The 17667-nt window shown below is 41.0% G+C and overlaps 1 protein-coding gene across 13 annotated transcripts in view; it reads right to left on the bottom strand.

Moving 5' to 3' along the window:
• MADD (MAP kinase activating death domain) overlaps nucleotides 1-17667 on the bottom strand; it is a 76586-nt gene that overhangs the window by 52466 nt on the left and 6453 nt on the right. For all 13 annotated transcript variants that reach the window (XR_012633847.1, XM_074909455.1, XM_074909447.1 and 10 more), the window contains exons 2-7: nucleotides 10177-10369; nucleotides 6827-7441; nucleotides 3853-4156; nucleotides 3379-3510; nucleotides 2037-2150; nucleotides 1236-1316 (exon numbers count right to left, since the gene is read on the bottom strand). Coding sequence is in view for 12 of the 13 variants with exons in the window: in XM_074909455.1 (XP_074765556.1) it covers nucleotides 1236-1316; nucleotides 2037-2150; nucleotides 3379-3510; nucleotides 3853-4156; nucleotides 6827-7441; nucleotides 10177-10238 (1308 nt within the window). In the remaining variant the exon portion in view is untranslated. The remainder of the gene's footprint in view (nucleotides 1-1235; nucleotides 1317-2036; nucleotides 2151-3378; nucleotides 3511-3852; nucleotides 4157-6826; nucleotides 7442-10176; nucleotides 10370-17667) is intronic.

Below are 17667 nucleotides of genomic sequence, written 5' to 3' on the forward strand. Positions count from 1 at the left end.
ACAGTGCCTGAAATTGCAAGGGGGTGAGGCAGAAGCAGGGGAAAGGTGGATCTAACGAAACTCCAAGCAACACATCGCTTCCATCTGCGCTGACAGCAGGTACTGGGGTATCACAGAGGTTACACACTTTGCTCTCCTGGTCTACAAGGAGAGAAAAAGAGCAGACCTCATCACATTAGTAACACACTTTACCTTTAGATACTGCATGCAGCGTGCATAAGGAAAACAGAAATAAAGAGATAAAACCTGCTTGACACGATCAGCCAGGATGACCCAAGCTGATTAATGGCTTAGCAGGACCTGAGAGGAGAGACTGAGACCTCACACACAGATCTGTGAATGGAGGGGAAACAAAGATGATCATAGCTTGATGGATCAAGTCAGAGTTTAAAGCCCACATGGCAAATGTAAAGGAAGAATACGGAACTTTCTGCACCGACTGGAAACAAGTTAGCCCCAAACAACAGACAGTTGTAACTGTCTGCTAAAGTAACAGTAAAAACAGAAACCATTTGTTGCATCCAGGAGAATTTCAAATTATCCCTCACCTTCAGAAATTAACTGAAGTTACAAGCCTCAGTGACCACTCACTTTTCCAAATTAACTCTCTCCATTAAGATAGAAAAGCAGCAGCTGGATACCTACCACTTAACATCTGTATCAACTGATACTGCTTTTCAGGCTCAAAATGCTGCTGTATTCTAACATGGGGCCAACTAACTGAAAGAGGCACCTTAAACAGGTTAACAGAAAATTCCTAGTCCTGTGCTTCCCCTACAAGCGACAAAGGTGGAAACAGCAGAGACAGCAAAAGATGAAACGGGTAACAAAAGTCACAGTGAAGTCCTCTGGAGAAACTACAGAGAGATCTGAAACAAGATGAAAGTCTCGGATTTAGCTTAGTTAGAAGACACTGTTAGGAAGTCATACAGCTCAGGGATCTCAAAGACATGCCTATAACTTTGTTTAATCAACCACCCTATTGATTAGCCCACCTCACATTCAGAGAAGGAAACCTCTCCATGACTGACCAAGGGGCACTTTCTTGAACAGTATTCTAGTAGTCTGATACATTTTCACATCCGTTTGATGAGCCAGAATAAACACCTGCTTTCAACACATTTTGCTTTACATTTGCTGACTTGCATTCTTGTCCAGCATAGCAGAAGAGTGCTGCAAGACCGCATGTGCTATGTTCTACTGAATCTGAGTCCTTTCCCCAGAGTGCTTATTACCTGTTTCAAATGCTTTTTCAGCTCTGAAGCTTCTGGTTCTGGCAGTGCTGGCAAAGATTCTGCATTTGTAGGAACGATCACCTGGAATTAAGCACAGCAACAGACTCAAAATTCCCCAGGTGTAGTAATTTCCAAACCAGAATCTCCTGAATCTCCATCATGCCAGAGACAGAGGAATAAAAGCCATGAAATAAAATAATAAATTCAAAAAACCCACAACACAACCCCCACACCAGACACCTGCATCAATACTCTAATTTTCACTTCTTTATGGTTGTTATTGTTTACAATATCACAAACAGCGGAGGAGTTACTTTATCATTTACCACAAAAAAGAGAAATCTGAACAAACCCACACTCATCCTTTGGAATTTCCATGAAGTAGAAGATGTTATATACATTTCCCTTAAATTAGCCATGCTCATGCCCCAGTAGAAAGCAGGATATATAGTTCCATTTGAATCATGACAACCAATGCTGCCAGAAGGCTCTTAACAGACTGGGTTTCTTAGGTAGGACTATAAGAGATAAGGTCACAATTACTCAAACAACATCTTTATCATTTTTTTTGAGGATTTATCTTCTAATGTTATGCCCAGATGGATTAACTGAAAAAGGTCTTATGAGGAAGGAAAAGAACTGGGGACCGTGAGACACAAAAATGAACAGAATCGTGAAGTTAAAGACAGGAGTGGCAAAGGCAGACTGAGGCCAGGTATTCTTAAATTCTCAGTGGGTACACTGAAGAAAGTGCACAGTTACTTGGAAACAAAGCCACAAGTCCTTATGGGCACCACTTACCCTATTGGTATCCAGGTCAATAAGCCATACATCATCAGGCATTTTAAAATCCAGTTTGTAAAGGAAGAAACTTGCTGGAACACCAATGATGTAAGGTGTAGGGGCTAGAAGCAACTGAGAGAAAGAGAGACTTTAACAAGGACAAGATCTGCATTTGATATCACCATATTCTTCCAAAATATTTATTAATTAACTACAATATGTTAATAGCAGAGGAGACAACACACAAGGCATTGATAAATTGGTAACTAATTCCATACAATAGAAACATTAAAAAAAAAAAAAAAAGCTCCTGCTCACAGAGCTTCTACTTTAATCTATAAGAAAATAAATTTCCACCTCCTGTGTCCCCCCACTCCCAGGGATGTAATTTATATGGCTGCATGGCTCTTTGGAAAAAACTTAGCTTGTCTGACACCTTGTCACATCTATCATGGACCAAGAAAAAAGACGTTCAGAACAGTAGCCTAACTTAGAGAAGCAGCAAGTCACAGATTAATACACTCAGCTCAGACTGAGTCTGTGCAATTGTAAATAAGGCTTTACCCATGCAAGGGCTTTAGCCTTACCCTTGTAATGGTAGCTGGGTTTCAAAACAATAACATCTCTAGGTAGCAGAAGAAATAGACACATTTTTTCAAATGTATGTGGAAAACCTAAGGGGAAATTCACGTTGTTTGTGATAAAGGAAGCAGCAGGGAGAAAAGGTTTAAATCAATAAGCACATAGCAGCTTCATACAAGTGGCCTGGGAGGCTAATTTATTCTTTAAATCTAGAACAGCTGGTCACCTCCAAGTGTGGTGCAAGAACAAACCTGCAGCATCAGTTGCAGGATAGCACTGAAGTAGTGAGATGGCCTGAATTCTATCTTTCCAAGCAAAATAATGAGCTCCTGCAGAGAGCTGACTATTGGCAAAACCCAGGTTCCCAGCTGAAGTAATTCAACACTTCATATTTCTGAGGAGAATAAATTGCAGGCAATAGTTTCTGAACTCTGAATCAAGAGCCCTCAAGCATCCTTAGTATCACTCTGGACCCTCCCCAACAAACCCCAGTACTCAGCTGGGGGGAGGATGGGGGGGTAAATACTCGTCATAATATTGTGGATCTGTGGCCTCTCAGTCCATTGCTTGTAAGCTACTGCAAACTACTGCTTTGAATCTTACTAAGCATGCTTTCAAGATATCCTAAGTGTTACCTACAATTTAAATAGTGGTGCTCAAAGAATGTTCTATAATCCCTGAGAAAACAGCAGGGAAGAAAACAAGGACTACTCCCATACAAGTTTCAGACATCACAGAAACATACTTTGCAAAAGACCAATAAAGGAAAAACATGTACCTGTTCTGCAGAGGCCATGCAGGTGGGAAGCAGAGGGATGACTGGGAACATGTACTCTAATGGGTAGATCATAGCCACAAAGGCCATCACAGACATCGAGAGAGCATTGTAATCTCGGGACTGCAATACAACCTGCAACCAAAGAACCTCACGTTAGTGCTGCAGCAACCATTCACTTCTAATACTCGCCCCCAGGGTTATACAAAGATCACAGCCTGCAGGCCTCTAATTTGATGGCTGTGAACTGGATGACCCTCCATTAATCTGACTGAAAAGAAGCTTCAGGCGCTTTTTTTGAGTGAGAGCAAAACTTTTCAAAACAGAAACCTTGGAAGGAGCTATTCCTTCCCCCCTCCAGACAAATTGATTCCAGGCAGTGCAGGGGTCAGATGTTCTACACAGCCAGCCTACCCTGGTTTTGAAAAGGGCAGAGCTTCCTACATACCTATCAAAGATCAACTCTTCCCTTCTTACCTTGTGCTCCAGAAGGATGCAGGTCAGCACCTGCAGGCAAGCATCCACTCCCAACAACTCCAAAGGCAGATGTAATGGAAAATCCACTAAGGTGAAGCGGGATGGATCAGGAAGAGCAAAGGTCAAAGCTGGCTGCAACTCATGCGGCAAGACTTCCACATCCACCCGCTTCTGACCAGCAACAGGCATTGGTGAACGGAGCAGCCGGTATATCCAGGCCTCAATCTCCCGCAAGTCGTGTAGCAATGCGCTAGACTTTTCCTCCACCAGGAGCGAGCCCGTGAAAATCCGCCACATGGTATCCCTGTCCAGGGAGAACAACAAGGTTAATACTCCAAGAGCTTCACCTGACAGCCATTCCGCAAGGCTCTTCCAGGGAAAAGGCAAGATCCACCAAGAATTAAAAGATGCAGCTAACAAACATCTGGTCACACAGAGGAATGGAAGGGAGGGTTTGAAGCTTACTGAAACAAACACCGTGGGGAAGCATAAATCTTTCTGTGGCAAGAATCAACACAAGTACATCACTTCCACCTGAGAGTTCATTCATTCATTCATCCAAGGGTTCAGCTAGGTCCAGATTTCTGAAGATGTCTCACAGCCCTCATGCTTAAAATTCAGCACGCACATAGGATACTCTCATATCTTGTCCAGAATTGCAGCGGACTGACCAGCTGTTAGGATGCTGCTTCCAGCAGTTCTACAAACCTTTGCAAGAATAGGAACTACACCTAAGATAATAAAAATATGCCACACCAAGATCTCCCAGATGTTTTGGCATGATAAAATACTCTCCTTCATCCTATCTTAAACTGCATTGTATCATCCTTAAGAGCTGAATAACCCATGGCAGAAATGGATGCATTTCAGTGGAGAATAGAAATTTCTAGAAAGTATTTAGGTATGTTAGCAAAATAAGCAGCAATTTTTCCATGCCTGAAGCTAGCAATCTGCAAACTTGTGGCTCACAGACAGGCTGTCCAAAACACATGTACAGCATAGCTCAAAGCCTTCAGAGCTTGAAAACCTGAAACCACATCTGACAAGGGAAGCAAAGTGGCTTGTCCACTTCAGTGAAGGCTGCAAACCTGCTGTAGCCATTCTGCAAAAAACTTCAGTCTGATAAATATCTTCAGTTACTGTGATACCTTAGAATGGTATTGGTTCAGATTAGGGGTTTTACCTTACAGTTCACAACTTTAAAAAAAAAAAAAAAAAAAAAAAAGGAAAAAGATTATGACACATGGAGGCTTCAGAAAGGAGAAAAATTAGAGAAATTTGGAGGGGTCAAAAGAAGGGCAATTTGAGATGATGCTGAGTAAGTGATACACCTCTCAGGAACTGTGATGCTTGTCATCCACCACTCTTCCTTCAGTTACTTGTAATACACAGGACATTAGGTTGTTAATGGGCATGCTCAACCTTTTGCTGTAAGGATTCAGTTTCACCTTTATTCTGCCACCTCTTCAAAACTATTCTACTTTTCCAGGTCACAGCCTGCAAACCACATGGTAATTCAAATTTGCTGCTTTACTTTTCCCAGAGATGTATGCTAAGCATTCCTTCTCGTGCCCTCCTCATCTGTCACTCAGTTCTTTTCTTTAAGAATTATGTCCAGCAAGAGCAAATTTTTCAAATACCACATGCCATTCAAACACTGGAATACTTCAGCACCAGATAATACTTTAGAATTTTGAAAGGATTCAGATGAGCTCACAGAGTTGAAGAAAATAATGAAATTTAGCTTTCTTCTGCCTCAGTAATTATCAGACTAAACCAAGTGACAAAATAAGCTCCTTTAATACATACTTCCATTGCAGGGCTGGGGGGAGAAAAAAGTTTGTTCCAACAGAATCATTTTTTCCCCAACAGCCAGTGGATTCAAGTGACAAATCTGCTAAAGTAGGATTCAGTCATAAGCCTAGGACATTCTCCTAGAACTATCCCAGGGTAGTAAACCAAGAAGGAGTCTACTGCTCTGTGAACAGGACAGACTTCCCCTTTCGTACAAAACGTAAAGGCTTATAAAGATGAAAATGATCAATGTCCTGTCATTTTTTGCTTTTGACAAGTTTAATTTGGAGTGTACCAAGCTATTTAACTCACATTATGAGCTATCTCACAGCTCCATCCCTCTTACTATTGAGATAATCTCTTTCTCCAGAGATTCATTTTATATTTTCTCTTTTCACTTACCGTATTGGAAAGGAGAATATCATCCTGAAATGTAGGTGTCAGGCACAATAGCACAAACATACATCCATGACTGATATACATAAAGACAATGTTCCTTCCGTACCCTACCAGTGCAAGAGCTTTTGTTCCATACCCAACATTGTAACAGCAGATATGTAAGATTACTACATTGCATTAAAAATACACCAAGTTCCTGTTAATTTGCTGTTGCCAACCCCCATTCCCACATGCTTCCTAGACAACTCCTTTGTTTTCTACCTCTCCTCCCTCTCCCCTTCAAATATTGTACTTTGAGCTATTTCAGCCGTTCCAACTTCTCTAGTCTTTTCTCTCCCACGCTGAAGTTCAGAGCATTTCATAAGCTCATTAAGGACACATTCATTTCCCTCTTGTCCCAAGTGGCAATTCTGTTATTTCTTGGCTGTTTCTAATTTGCCAGAGAATCAGTCGTGACATACACTGCCACGGAGCATATATGCCAAAGCAATAACAGCATCAGTGCTCAGCTTCAGAAAAGATCTTGCTTGGTCAGTTGTTAGCAGGATAGTGCCTCCTTAGGCGTATCAAAAATGAAAATCATACCAGATTACAGAATCAGACAGAGGAATTTTAAAGAAATCATAACAAAAATTTCTTTTTTCTACTGTGATACTGGGTTAACACAGCAAAAAGGTCAACCACTGGTGTTTGGCTGCTTCTGCAACCACACCATGCAGACAATTGCAGCCACGAACACAAACAGCACAAGAGAAGAGTTGTTTCTTTCCCCTCAACATACCTCTGCACCCCACGAGGAATCCCCAACTTCTTGCCCAACAATCGCTCACTACAGCAGTCCACAAGTCTCTTGAGGGTGTACAGACATTCACGAAAGGTGGAAAAGAAGGGATAATGACTAAGGATGCACAGAGAAGTCAGAGTGCTGTTCCGAGAGCGATGGCTGCCTTTGGTCAGACGCTTACTGCGTGGTGATCGATTCACATCTGGGGTAGACTCTGTACTTGGGGCCTGCAGTGAAGAACCACTCTCTGAACTCTCAGTGCCCGCTTCCTCTGGCGGTGCAGATACATCCCCAGACTTGGGGATTTTCTGTCCCTCCCGAGCTCGATGTCCCCCTGTGCCTTCTCCCTTCTCCTTGGGTACGCGCTTCTGGAAGGAGCGGTAGAAGTTGACACAGATTCCATAGCGAATGACACCTGTATCCTTGTCTGTGAGTGTGAAGACAAAGGAAGTGTCATCACGGAAGCTCATGCGCTTTTGCCGCACGCTCAGGCATCCTTCTGGCTGGCAGAAGAATACAACATCAGGCGGTAGAGGAAAGTCCACGTGGTCTTCTAGGGGGTAACGCCGCAGCAGTTCAGGAGTCTGAGCAACACTATCACTGCTTGGCTGCCTACAAACAAAGCAAACAAAAAACACATACATAGTTGACTAATGACAATAAAAATTTTTAGGATCTCTCTACTAACGTCTCAGGAGCTTGTTGGCTCAGATTCATCTTTGTTTCTTCTCTCCCCTACTCTCCAGGGAAAGCGCAACTTCTCAGTCAGTAGCCACAATGCTCAATCACTAGCACAAGGCCACAACTGCAGAAAGGTTAAATAAAAAAGTCTGTACCATCATTATCAAGGCCCAACGAGGAGCCTGTTCGAATCTGACTGAGAAAAGGACTTTCAGGAGTATGTTGCTCCCAGGAGAACATCACAGTGTCATGTTTCCCTGACTTTGATTTCCAAAATTAATTTAACCGCACAGGTCTCTGGGCAACGCTTAGATAGGGCATACACTGTCCCTCTCCAAATATACAGTCAGATGAAAACCCCCTGGATTTCAGCCATTTATGAACAAAATGAAAAATTAAATGAGAAAATCCAGTATCAATTCCTAACTGAGAAAAACAAGAATTTGCTTGGAAAAAACTCAGAAAAATAGTGGAATGATATGGACCCCATCCTATAAAATTTTCATTAAAAAGTTCAGCAATCATAGATACATATATTTCTGTGTTTGATTTTCAAGATGGATTTGAAGTGTAAGTTACTATAAAAGCTGGGTAGTAACATGCAGACCCATTTAACAGTGTGGGTCACCAACCTTTGTACCACATATCACTAATAGAACACAAAGACAGAAAGGCAATACTGTTTATTCCTAATTTTCTATCGGAAGAACAGATTCTTTCAAGCTATTAACTGTTTCCCTACCACTACTTTTCCATGAAAATTACTAAATAACTGCCAGAGAAATAGTATGAGATCCACATAGTGAAGGAAGAAAAGTATGTCCACAGAACAAGCTCTCTTTGGTTTGACTCCTTTGCTATAAAGCCTGATCTCTCACCATTTACAAAAGTAATTAGCATTTAGTATCAAGTTTACTAAATGGGATGTAAGAGACCTGGCTCCACCACCACTCTCCTATGGGATCTCATATAAGACTTTTTCTCACTTTGATACTTTAGATTTGCCCATTACAAAATACAAATTACACTTGCCTTTCTCTGAGAGGTGAGAAAACCCAAACAAGTAGTAATAGAATGTTTGTTATTTACAAAAGAAAATCACTGGTGTAAATAGCTCTGCTGACTGATTCTCCCAAACTAATACTTTATTAAAGTAAAAATGTGTTAGTAATAAAGCATAAATTGGTAACAAAATTTATACTGCTTTTACAGTTAAGTACTGAAATACTGTATGAAAAAATAAACCCTAAAAAGCTTTTAAATATTAATGGACACAACTAATGCATCATCTGCTGAAGAAAAAAATGTCAAATAATGCTGGTACTATTTTGGCAGTAAACGGTTTAAAAAAAATGCCATCAAAGTACTAGTGACTGTATCATCAGTTCATGCCTTTGCAGTCATATTAGCTACAGGGTCTTCTCAAATGTTTAGAAAATCTGCACCTAATAAAAGGGAATACTTCCGAAAGGCATTGCTATTTGTGCACGGTGGATAACAAGATCTAATGGTAAAGGCCACATGGAGCTCCTAAAGACTCTGCAGTAGAAGCTACTTCAGCCAGCTCCATGTCTTATCACAGGCATTTGTTGAAGTGCCTAATGAGACAACAGACCTCTGAGCATTAGCAATCTAGCTACCACTGCTCAGCAAAAAGCAAGAGAACTGCAGGAGTCCAGAAATGATGCTAGCAAATTTCTAAGTGAGAACATCAGACACCATAAGCAACACAACAGGAGGCAACTTAACACTTCTTCCTCCTTTTCCTAGCCAGTGACACACATATGGAAAACTTAGTTATTTTTCTACAGACAGTAAGAAGTAATTAAAGCATTAAATTATTCTGCCCGTAAAATATAATAATCAAAATAATTACTGATTAGGATTATGTCACTGCCCCCACTTAGGCTATTTATATACTGCACTTAAAGTATTCTGAAAGTGGGAGGTAAAGTAACAGGCTGATACACATAAACCACTGATATTTAGAAATGAAAGAAATAAACCCATTAAATAAGACTGGCAGAAAGCTACTGCATAAACTCTGAACGAAGAAAAACAACATTTACTGAGCACCTGTGTATTTGACAAACAGCACACATTTCAACCCCACATTTCATATATGCCTTAGGTAAATAAGCATAACATTTTATCTAATGATAGTTAATAAAGACTTCAAAAAAAGAAAATATTCATGTCATTCCTAGGAGGATGAATGAGTATTAGAGGAAGAAAGAGCCAAGTAAGTCAAGTCCAGATAATTTTTTTTGAAAATGAGTTTACAGACTACACTTCAAAAGCTAGAAAAGCAACCCCATATTTTACTTGCATGCAGCTTTCAATTGTGAATCCCCCTATCCTGATGCCAGTGGAAGCAGAGAAGTTCAAACACAGAGGCTACCAGAGAGTCATAAATAAATTGGCTTTTCTTAGTCACCCTTTGCAGACCCTTGAAAAGGAGTCTAAAGACCTCAAGTTAAAAAACTCTGGCTGCGTTAGCATCTTTCAAAAAGTGCCCCAGCCCAAGCAGATGCTCCTGTTACAGCAGCATTCTGCACACATTCCAGACAGCTCTTCCTCAGCACCAAGCTTTGTCAGGGATGCTAGGCTATTTATCCCCACTCTACTGTGCAAGCAAAAGCAGTGCCAAGACTCTTTCACCTTACCTGGCTCCAATGATCACAAGATAGTCTAGTAACCGAGAGCAGATTTTCTTTTTCTGTACCATTGTCCTTGACGCCCCTCCCTATGTCATCTCAGTGAATTTCTGCTCATTGATCCAGTAGTCAGTTATCCAATCAGCTGTGATTGACTGCCTCCGGGAAGGGAAACTGCTTGGAACCGTCTAGCAAGTCCAACCTATGATCAAGAAAAGCAACAGTGTCAAAAGCACAATCAAGAATACCAAACACATCCAAGCCACTTCGTGACCTTAATCACATTCCCCAAAAGCCTCAGTGTTCTGTGCAGTCATGGCCACCCACACATCTCTTCACTCTCTTCATGAGTATAAAACCACAACCACAAGTCCACAAAAGCAGAGAGTGCTGAAAAACACACAAAATGTACAATAGGATCTCAAGAAAGACCACAGACGAACAAAGCAGCGTATCATTGGCAAAGAGGTATTCATGAAATGGTTCGAGGCAAAAGTATTGCTTAGGCAAATCCCTGGGATCCCTACAGTGCTTGGGAAAAGAGCTTTACTCAGCAATTCTGTAGAGCAAAACATGACCCAAAAAAACCCCACAACTTGAACTTTAGCTGTCTGATAAACAGAATAACTAAAGAAGGGGTAATATCAAGAGAAATCCAATTTGATAGAATGTACCTCACCCTCCCAAACCTGGAAGTGGCCTAGAGCAAGAACAACCTTCACAGCCCCCGACGACTGTGACTCCAACACTTTTTCTGTGAAGATGTAGAACTGCTGTTCTATAGAATTGCAATTTGCAATAGCAGAAGTGCTTCTTGTAAATCTTATTGTTTCTTTCACTTACTTCATACAGTTCCGTTTATCGTGTGTATCTTCACCATTTAATCTCAATACCCATGTCTCCTCCAGCTACTTTCTCTGTCCATTTTATAATAGAAAAACCCTCCTGGCACAACTGATACTGTAGTGCAGCATTACTATTTGCCCATAAGTATGTTTAGTAAAGATCCAGAATTCAGTAAGCATTGTAAAATTGTTTTTTTCCAATCCCACCATTCTCACTACACTGAATTCATGAGAGGAAAAGAAAAATCTTTAAAATTAATGAGGTTCCATATCACAATGTTCCCCACCTACATGTGAAAACCATCTGAAAACAGAAATTTTCTGAAACAGAAAGTTCTCAACAATTCTAAAACCGGAGATACTCAGCCTGTACTACAAGTTTACTGAGCATACCAATGAAAGCATTAATAAAATGTTATATTTAAAAATATATATTTGATTGCTTTTTGGAACATATTTAGAGTAAGGTTCATGTTTACATCCGAAGGCTATCACAGAATTCAAAGAATTATTACTATTGTACTAAAATCTTTAAGTTCTGCAGCATAAAGTTTAGATTTTGTTTGTATAAAAGTGTAAGAGATTTACTAACTGTAATTCTCAGCAAAATTTTATCATTTTCTTGATTGCTCTCTCATTACTTCACAACCAAAAGTTACATAAAGTCACTGTAACTGTCAGCATCAATCACGTTCAAAGTCTAGCAACACAACTGCTTTTTTCCCAGTCCTTCACATTCCAGGTACAGAGTTGGGGAATTTTGTTCATTAGCGCGCCAAATACCTCTAAAAACACACCCAAAAAAAAGTATGTATATGATTTACCAAAAAAGGAAAATCATAGTAGTCAGTAAGCATTAATTATGAATTAATAAACTGAAAGAAAGCTTATTCCTCACACACACAAAACCCCACTTCGTGGCATGGTTTTAGCAGATCTTCAATTACAGTCACTGCAGGTTCCTAAGTGACAGCACTATGAATTATCTTCTCTGAGAAGCAATACTTTTACTTTTATAAATTATCTCCTCTGAACAACAGACAAAATACAGACACAAGAAGTAAAGCTCCCGTTTCTTCATTTTAGTATTACTGAAAACACTGTTTTGCAACAGCAACTGATCCAACATATTCTGCAAATATCTTGGTGTAGATAAACTGGAGAGGAACAAGAAAGCTGGGATGATCAAGTGGAACCTTTTGCCTTCTGTTTGAAGAACTACTTTATCTGTTTTCTTTCTAAACAGCATTATCCAAAACTTTTTAAGGAACTCACTGTTCAGTTACAGACACAGGCACAGGAGCAAGTTACCACAAGGTAACCTAGAAGTATGACTTTGAGGAACTTCTGCTATTCAGTGGTAACCAAACATTATGTTCTTCCTCTGTAACAGAGACTATTCTACCCCTCAGTGAAGGTGGAGAAAGTAAACTGTGTTTACAAAGGAGTAAAAACATATGCAATGACTAGAGAGTAACTGAGAGGCTACCAGACCATGACCTTAGCACACCTTTCAGTAACTTGTCCATACCCTGGGGTTTTTCTCCTATTCTCTAGGCTGGAGAACATCTCTTAAGATTGCAATTTATTACACAGCTTTCTCACAGTTCTGCAAAGGAGCTAGCCAGGTATGCAATATGAAGACCTCCATCAAAACCATAAAATTTTCAAAAGAGTAGCCAAGCAGACCAGTACAAGGAACATATGCAGGGCTTCTGAAATGGCTGAAGCTGCATCCTAGTGATACATCAAAGTTTCTGTCCGCTTTAAAAAAAATATATCTGAGCACTTTCTAAGATTTCTGGTTTCTACTGCCACACAGGGAGACCAGACTGATGAAAATATCCTGCAGAGGCTTCTAGAGTCTCCTTTACTTGGTTACTTATTTTCAGCAAGGCCATAGTTACAGTGAGACATTAAGAGGAAAACGGCTTGCTTCTGGAAGACAAAGTTTTGTTGGTTTGAAGCAAGAGGTAGAAGAATTAGAACCAAGTTTAAGTTTTTGCCTTCCCCCATTCAATCTCCTGCTTCTTCAGAGATCTAGTAACAGCTCATGACAGCAATTAAAGAGCAATTAGATCAGTATTTGCTGAAATTCGCCTTCCTACTCCTGGTTGAAATCAGACACCACAGTTGATCTGTATAAACTAACACAAACAGGCATTACAGTCCTGCCTCTCCCTGCCTATCTGCCAAAAACTTGCTTTCAGGCCAGTGTCATTCCCTCCTCTGTGCTGGTAAAAGTACTCATGCAGTTACACGGTGAACCAGATTGTGGAATTGATATGGACTAAAACTAACACCCTCTCTTCTCCTCCCTTGCCACTTTTGTTTTTACTGTGTTATTTCTATGACTTGGTTCACCATCTGGCCACACAAACACGTGTGCAGGCACAAAGAAAAGGTAGGAGTAAGCAACTAAGGGAGTCTGGAAAATTTGATTAAACATAGTATGATCACAGAACTACACATGACAGCTTCTCTATAGGCAATAAAGAGGTAGTTTCTTTCTCAGATTTGCTACCATCCTTCTAGCTCCTAGATTTTACAGACTGAGTACTTTAGAACAGAAAGAGATCAAACAAGCAAGAAATACTTCCATTTCTCCTCTTTCATGTTGGCATTTGGACCTGAACTGAAAGATTACCTTAACTCTGAGATGGTATAGGTTTTTACATTGATGGTCTCCTCTCTCTCTCACACTGCTTTAACTATAAGTTGCTTTTTCTGAAAAGGTCTTCTGCAGCGTGCTTTCTCTTTGAAAAACATCTTGGAACCAGCCCTTTGAAGACTGAATCCTCAAGCAGTGCTTGAGAAGAAACTTCCTGTAATTTCAACTCAAGAAAAATAAAGAAGCGAAGGCCACCACAGAAACATACTGCACAAGCACATCACATACCCAAGAACACCACAATTTAAATAAGCACTCACATGTATGGTGAACAGGTTGGTGAGAACTAACACTACCCACATACTGTAGCAGCTGTCAGCAATACTCACGAACTAGTAGAAATCGGCACGGTAGCCTAGACACAAAGGAAAAGGCCACAGCCAGCACTAACCCACGGCCTACCAGTAAGTCAAGACAAAAAAGTGTTCAAAACAACACTTCAATTACTGGCACTACTCTACATTTCAAAATTCCCCAAACACCCACGTTTTAGGTTGTAGCACAACTTCTTGAGAGGACAATCTGCATGGTATTCTGCCATTTAAAATCCTCCCAGAAATAAAAGACTACATAAACACACACTCACGAAAACCACCACACCACAGAACGGATATGGTAGCATGAAAGAACTGCAGCAGCCGTTCTATCAGCTTAGAGCCATCTGTGTCAGACCAATGCCCAGAATTAGTTCCGAGACATGAATTGTGCAGTATACCCCTGTCTCATCTACCTGTTGGAGTCTTCAGTCTTTCTTAAAAAAGTCTCTTCTTTCTAGCTAAAGGAACAAAGCAATTTAGTCAAAGAATAACTTGAATACAACAAACCGTTAATCCAGTTTGGCTCAATTACAGTCATTTTCCTCACACAGAAGCTTCCAACTTTGGTAGGTCAGCCTTACATTCAACTGTGTGATAGTCAGCAGGTATTTAAATCGTTGCTGAAAAAATGATATGGAGACAGCAGATTATTTTCCAACAGGTAGATGCTAAGACCTGCCATCCTTACAACTCTTCCATAGTTTTGGATGGTACCAGAGAGGCCTCTCATTATCTCCAGCTTTTATCTGGTACAAGGATCATACTGAGCAGTTCACCGGTGCATGGATACCTTTAGAATATAAATCAGGGTCATACAATTCAATTTACTGAGTGGAGAGCATACAGCAGAACATTAATTTCTAAGAGAAAAAAGAGGAAGCCATGAAGGAGACAGCAAGAATTACAGGAGAGAAGCCACATAAATTCTGGTTCACTGAAATCTCACCTTGCAAAAGACCAGATTTCCAGCCATGTCCAAAAGAAGCTAAATTTTCAGTTCCTTGGAACATCCTGAATTTCTGTTTATTCTCGGCCAAGACAGTCTGTACTCAGTTCAGATCTACAACCACTATGCCTGACCTTAGTGCATTGTTTACTCTGAACGCAAGATCCATACCAATCGGACCAAACTGAAAGCTGAAACAAACACAAGTAGGGCCAGGAGTTTCAATGCCCACTTGGTTGATTTACGTTTCCTCTTCTCACATTACACCCCTTGAGTACGCTGAGACAGCTATCTGCTAAGCTATGGGAAATAGGTGCAAGTCCTTCATGACCAGACAACCCCCCCTGTGTGGCCAAGAACCTCACTTAACTCACCGTAGAACTGGAATCAATGCAGTTTGAAGCACAATATGAGCTATTCGTGGTAGCTTTGACCCATCTTTAGACATTTTAATAATCCTTATGAAATTTTACCACTGAAATTTTGGTTACCACTTCTTTCAAGTCTGTTTCAAGTGGTTCCAGCCACTCTCTCTGGTATAGTACATACTATTTTTGCTTGTACTAAGAAGCAGACAAGCAGCCCCCATCTCACAGGAGCCATTTTACACTTTCCCTGCTTAACAGCTACATTAACATTAAACACTGCTAGTAGTTTTATACTTTAAAATATGCAACATTCTAGGAAGCCTATTATCCCTATCATCCAGATACTACAGTGGTTCTGCTAACACAAGCAACACAGATGACTGCGCAGATGAGTTGAAAACACCACCCCTTCTCCAGAGCTTGAAAGAATATGGAACAATTTCTAAAGTCAGACCTGGATGGACTTGCTATACTGGTGCAGCTGCTTTGTGTGTTACCATCCACCTTGGCAAGGCAGCAGTGCATGCCAATGCCATGACTCCTAAAAAGATACTAGCACTTTGGCACGAAAAAAAAAAAAAGGAAGCATTCTCAAAGTATTGCAAGCATGCCTAAAACAGACAATGGCATATTTATCTAGTATGATTAGTCTATAATATAGGTGCGGTTCTGCGAAATGCCTGGGGATAGTTCCAAGCATAAGAAATCACCCAGCAGGGAACAGGACTGCAGGCAGATTCTAAAAGCATCCTCCCTGGAGCACATGCGTCACTTGAGTCAGTAAGAACTCCTTAAGGACGAAACAGCTGATGTATCCCAACTGTTTCCACTTTCCATCTATCCGTAAAGCTCCAAGGAAATGACAGAATAAATGAGATTAAGGAAAATCAGAGAATGAATTGTGAAAACAATTTTTGGTAATACAAAAAGATATCCTTGGAAGCCCTTCTGAAGAATAATAATTTAAAGATTTCTTCCTTTCCTGCTACAGACTGATATTATCTCTTTGTCTTCTGAAAACAGTACTGACACAGCCAAACATCTTCAGCCTCCGCATCAGTTTTCCAGAGCAAAATGGAGGTAGCATGGGCAGAGATGCCAGCAAATAAAATTGAACAAATTAAGATCTGAACTAGTTCACAAACAGAAGTATGCCACACTGACAGGAACCTTTTTGCAGCATCAGAGAGCAAAGCTGGACCAATTCAGGTTCTCGGTTGCTATAGTAACAGATTTCCCCATCCTTGTCATATGCTGGCCCTTCAGCATCGCCTCCTCTCTCCCCTCTGCTTCAGTCAAATGCTTAGCTAAAGCTGCCTGCTGTACATGCAAGACCACACAGCCACCACATGTGCACACACTGTAAAAACAGACCCACAGGTAATCTGATTCAGATCAATCTCCATAGCAACCCAATCTTTAGTCCCTACATCTTAGCCTGTCGGGTCTATTTATAGAGCAGCTGCAGCGCTCCACCCCCTCAGCTCCCAGAGCTGCCCACACAACAAACAAGCTTCAGCCCAGCACCAGGACTGCCTGGAGCCAAGCCTGAAAGGTACCCCTCCTGGCACCCACAGGCCCCCGAGCTAGATGCCAGCGTATTATCTGCAACACCTGAAACGCCTCTCAGTCAGTGAGGTTCTCCATATTCACAAATACTACAAATATCTGAAGTCGCTATTGCTCACGGAAAGCTGAGTACCAACAGCAGCTGACAAAATCTGCTTATCCAGGTACACGCAAGATACTTCCACAGACATCCACGGCAGCCGCTCCTTTAGTCTTGCACAAAAAAGACATGCAAAAGGACGTGCAAAGCGTGCCAAAGCAAAGGTGCAATCCTAACAGGAAATTGCAGGCAGCAGCAAACGCAAAGGAGTGGTCCCAGCAGTACCTGCCCCATAGAAGCACAGCTGTACCCACCAGTAGATATTTGAAAAACATGCGACTGGGACATTCACCTACCAATTGTTTAAAAAAAAAAGAAAAACAAAAAGAAAAATCAAGACCGAGGCCTTGAATGAGCCATGAGAGATAAGCACATGAGAAACAACAGCATGCAAGTACTGTTATCCATTTTATTTTGCTACACTCTTGGGGAAACCCATCAACAATAAACTAATGGAGGAGAATCACACACTTTTAAAGCACTGCACTTGCTAACAGGAAGAAGATGACAGATTTTAGCCTCAGCCCCAGTTCATTTCACACGCTTTAATTTAGGTTAAAGACCTTATTCTCCTCCCCGCCTCCTGTACTGCTTGAAACTCCTGGCTCATGAGCCCCCCTGCAGCTCCTCATAGTGCAGGGCATGCAGAGCACCACTCACCATCTTCTCACAGAACATAAATTC

This window comes from Athene noctua, chromosome 6 (assembly GCF_965140245.1).
Source record: "Athene noctua chromosome 6, bAthNoc1.hap1.1, whole genome shotgun sequence".
Classification (NCBI taxonomy): domain Eukaryota; kingdom Metazoa; phylum Chordata; class Aves; order Strigiformes; family Strigidae; genus Athene; species Athene noctua.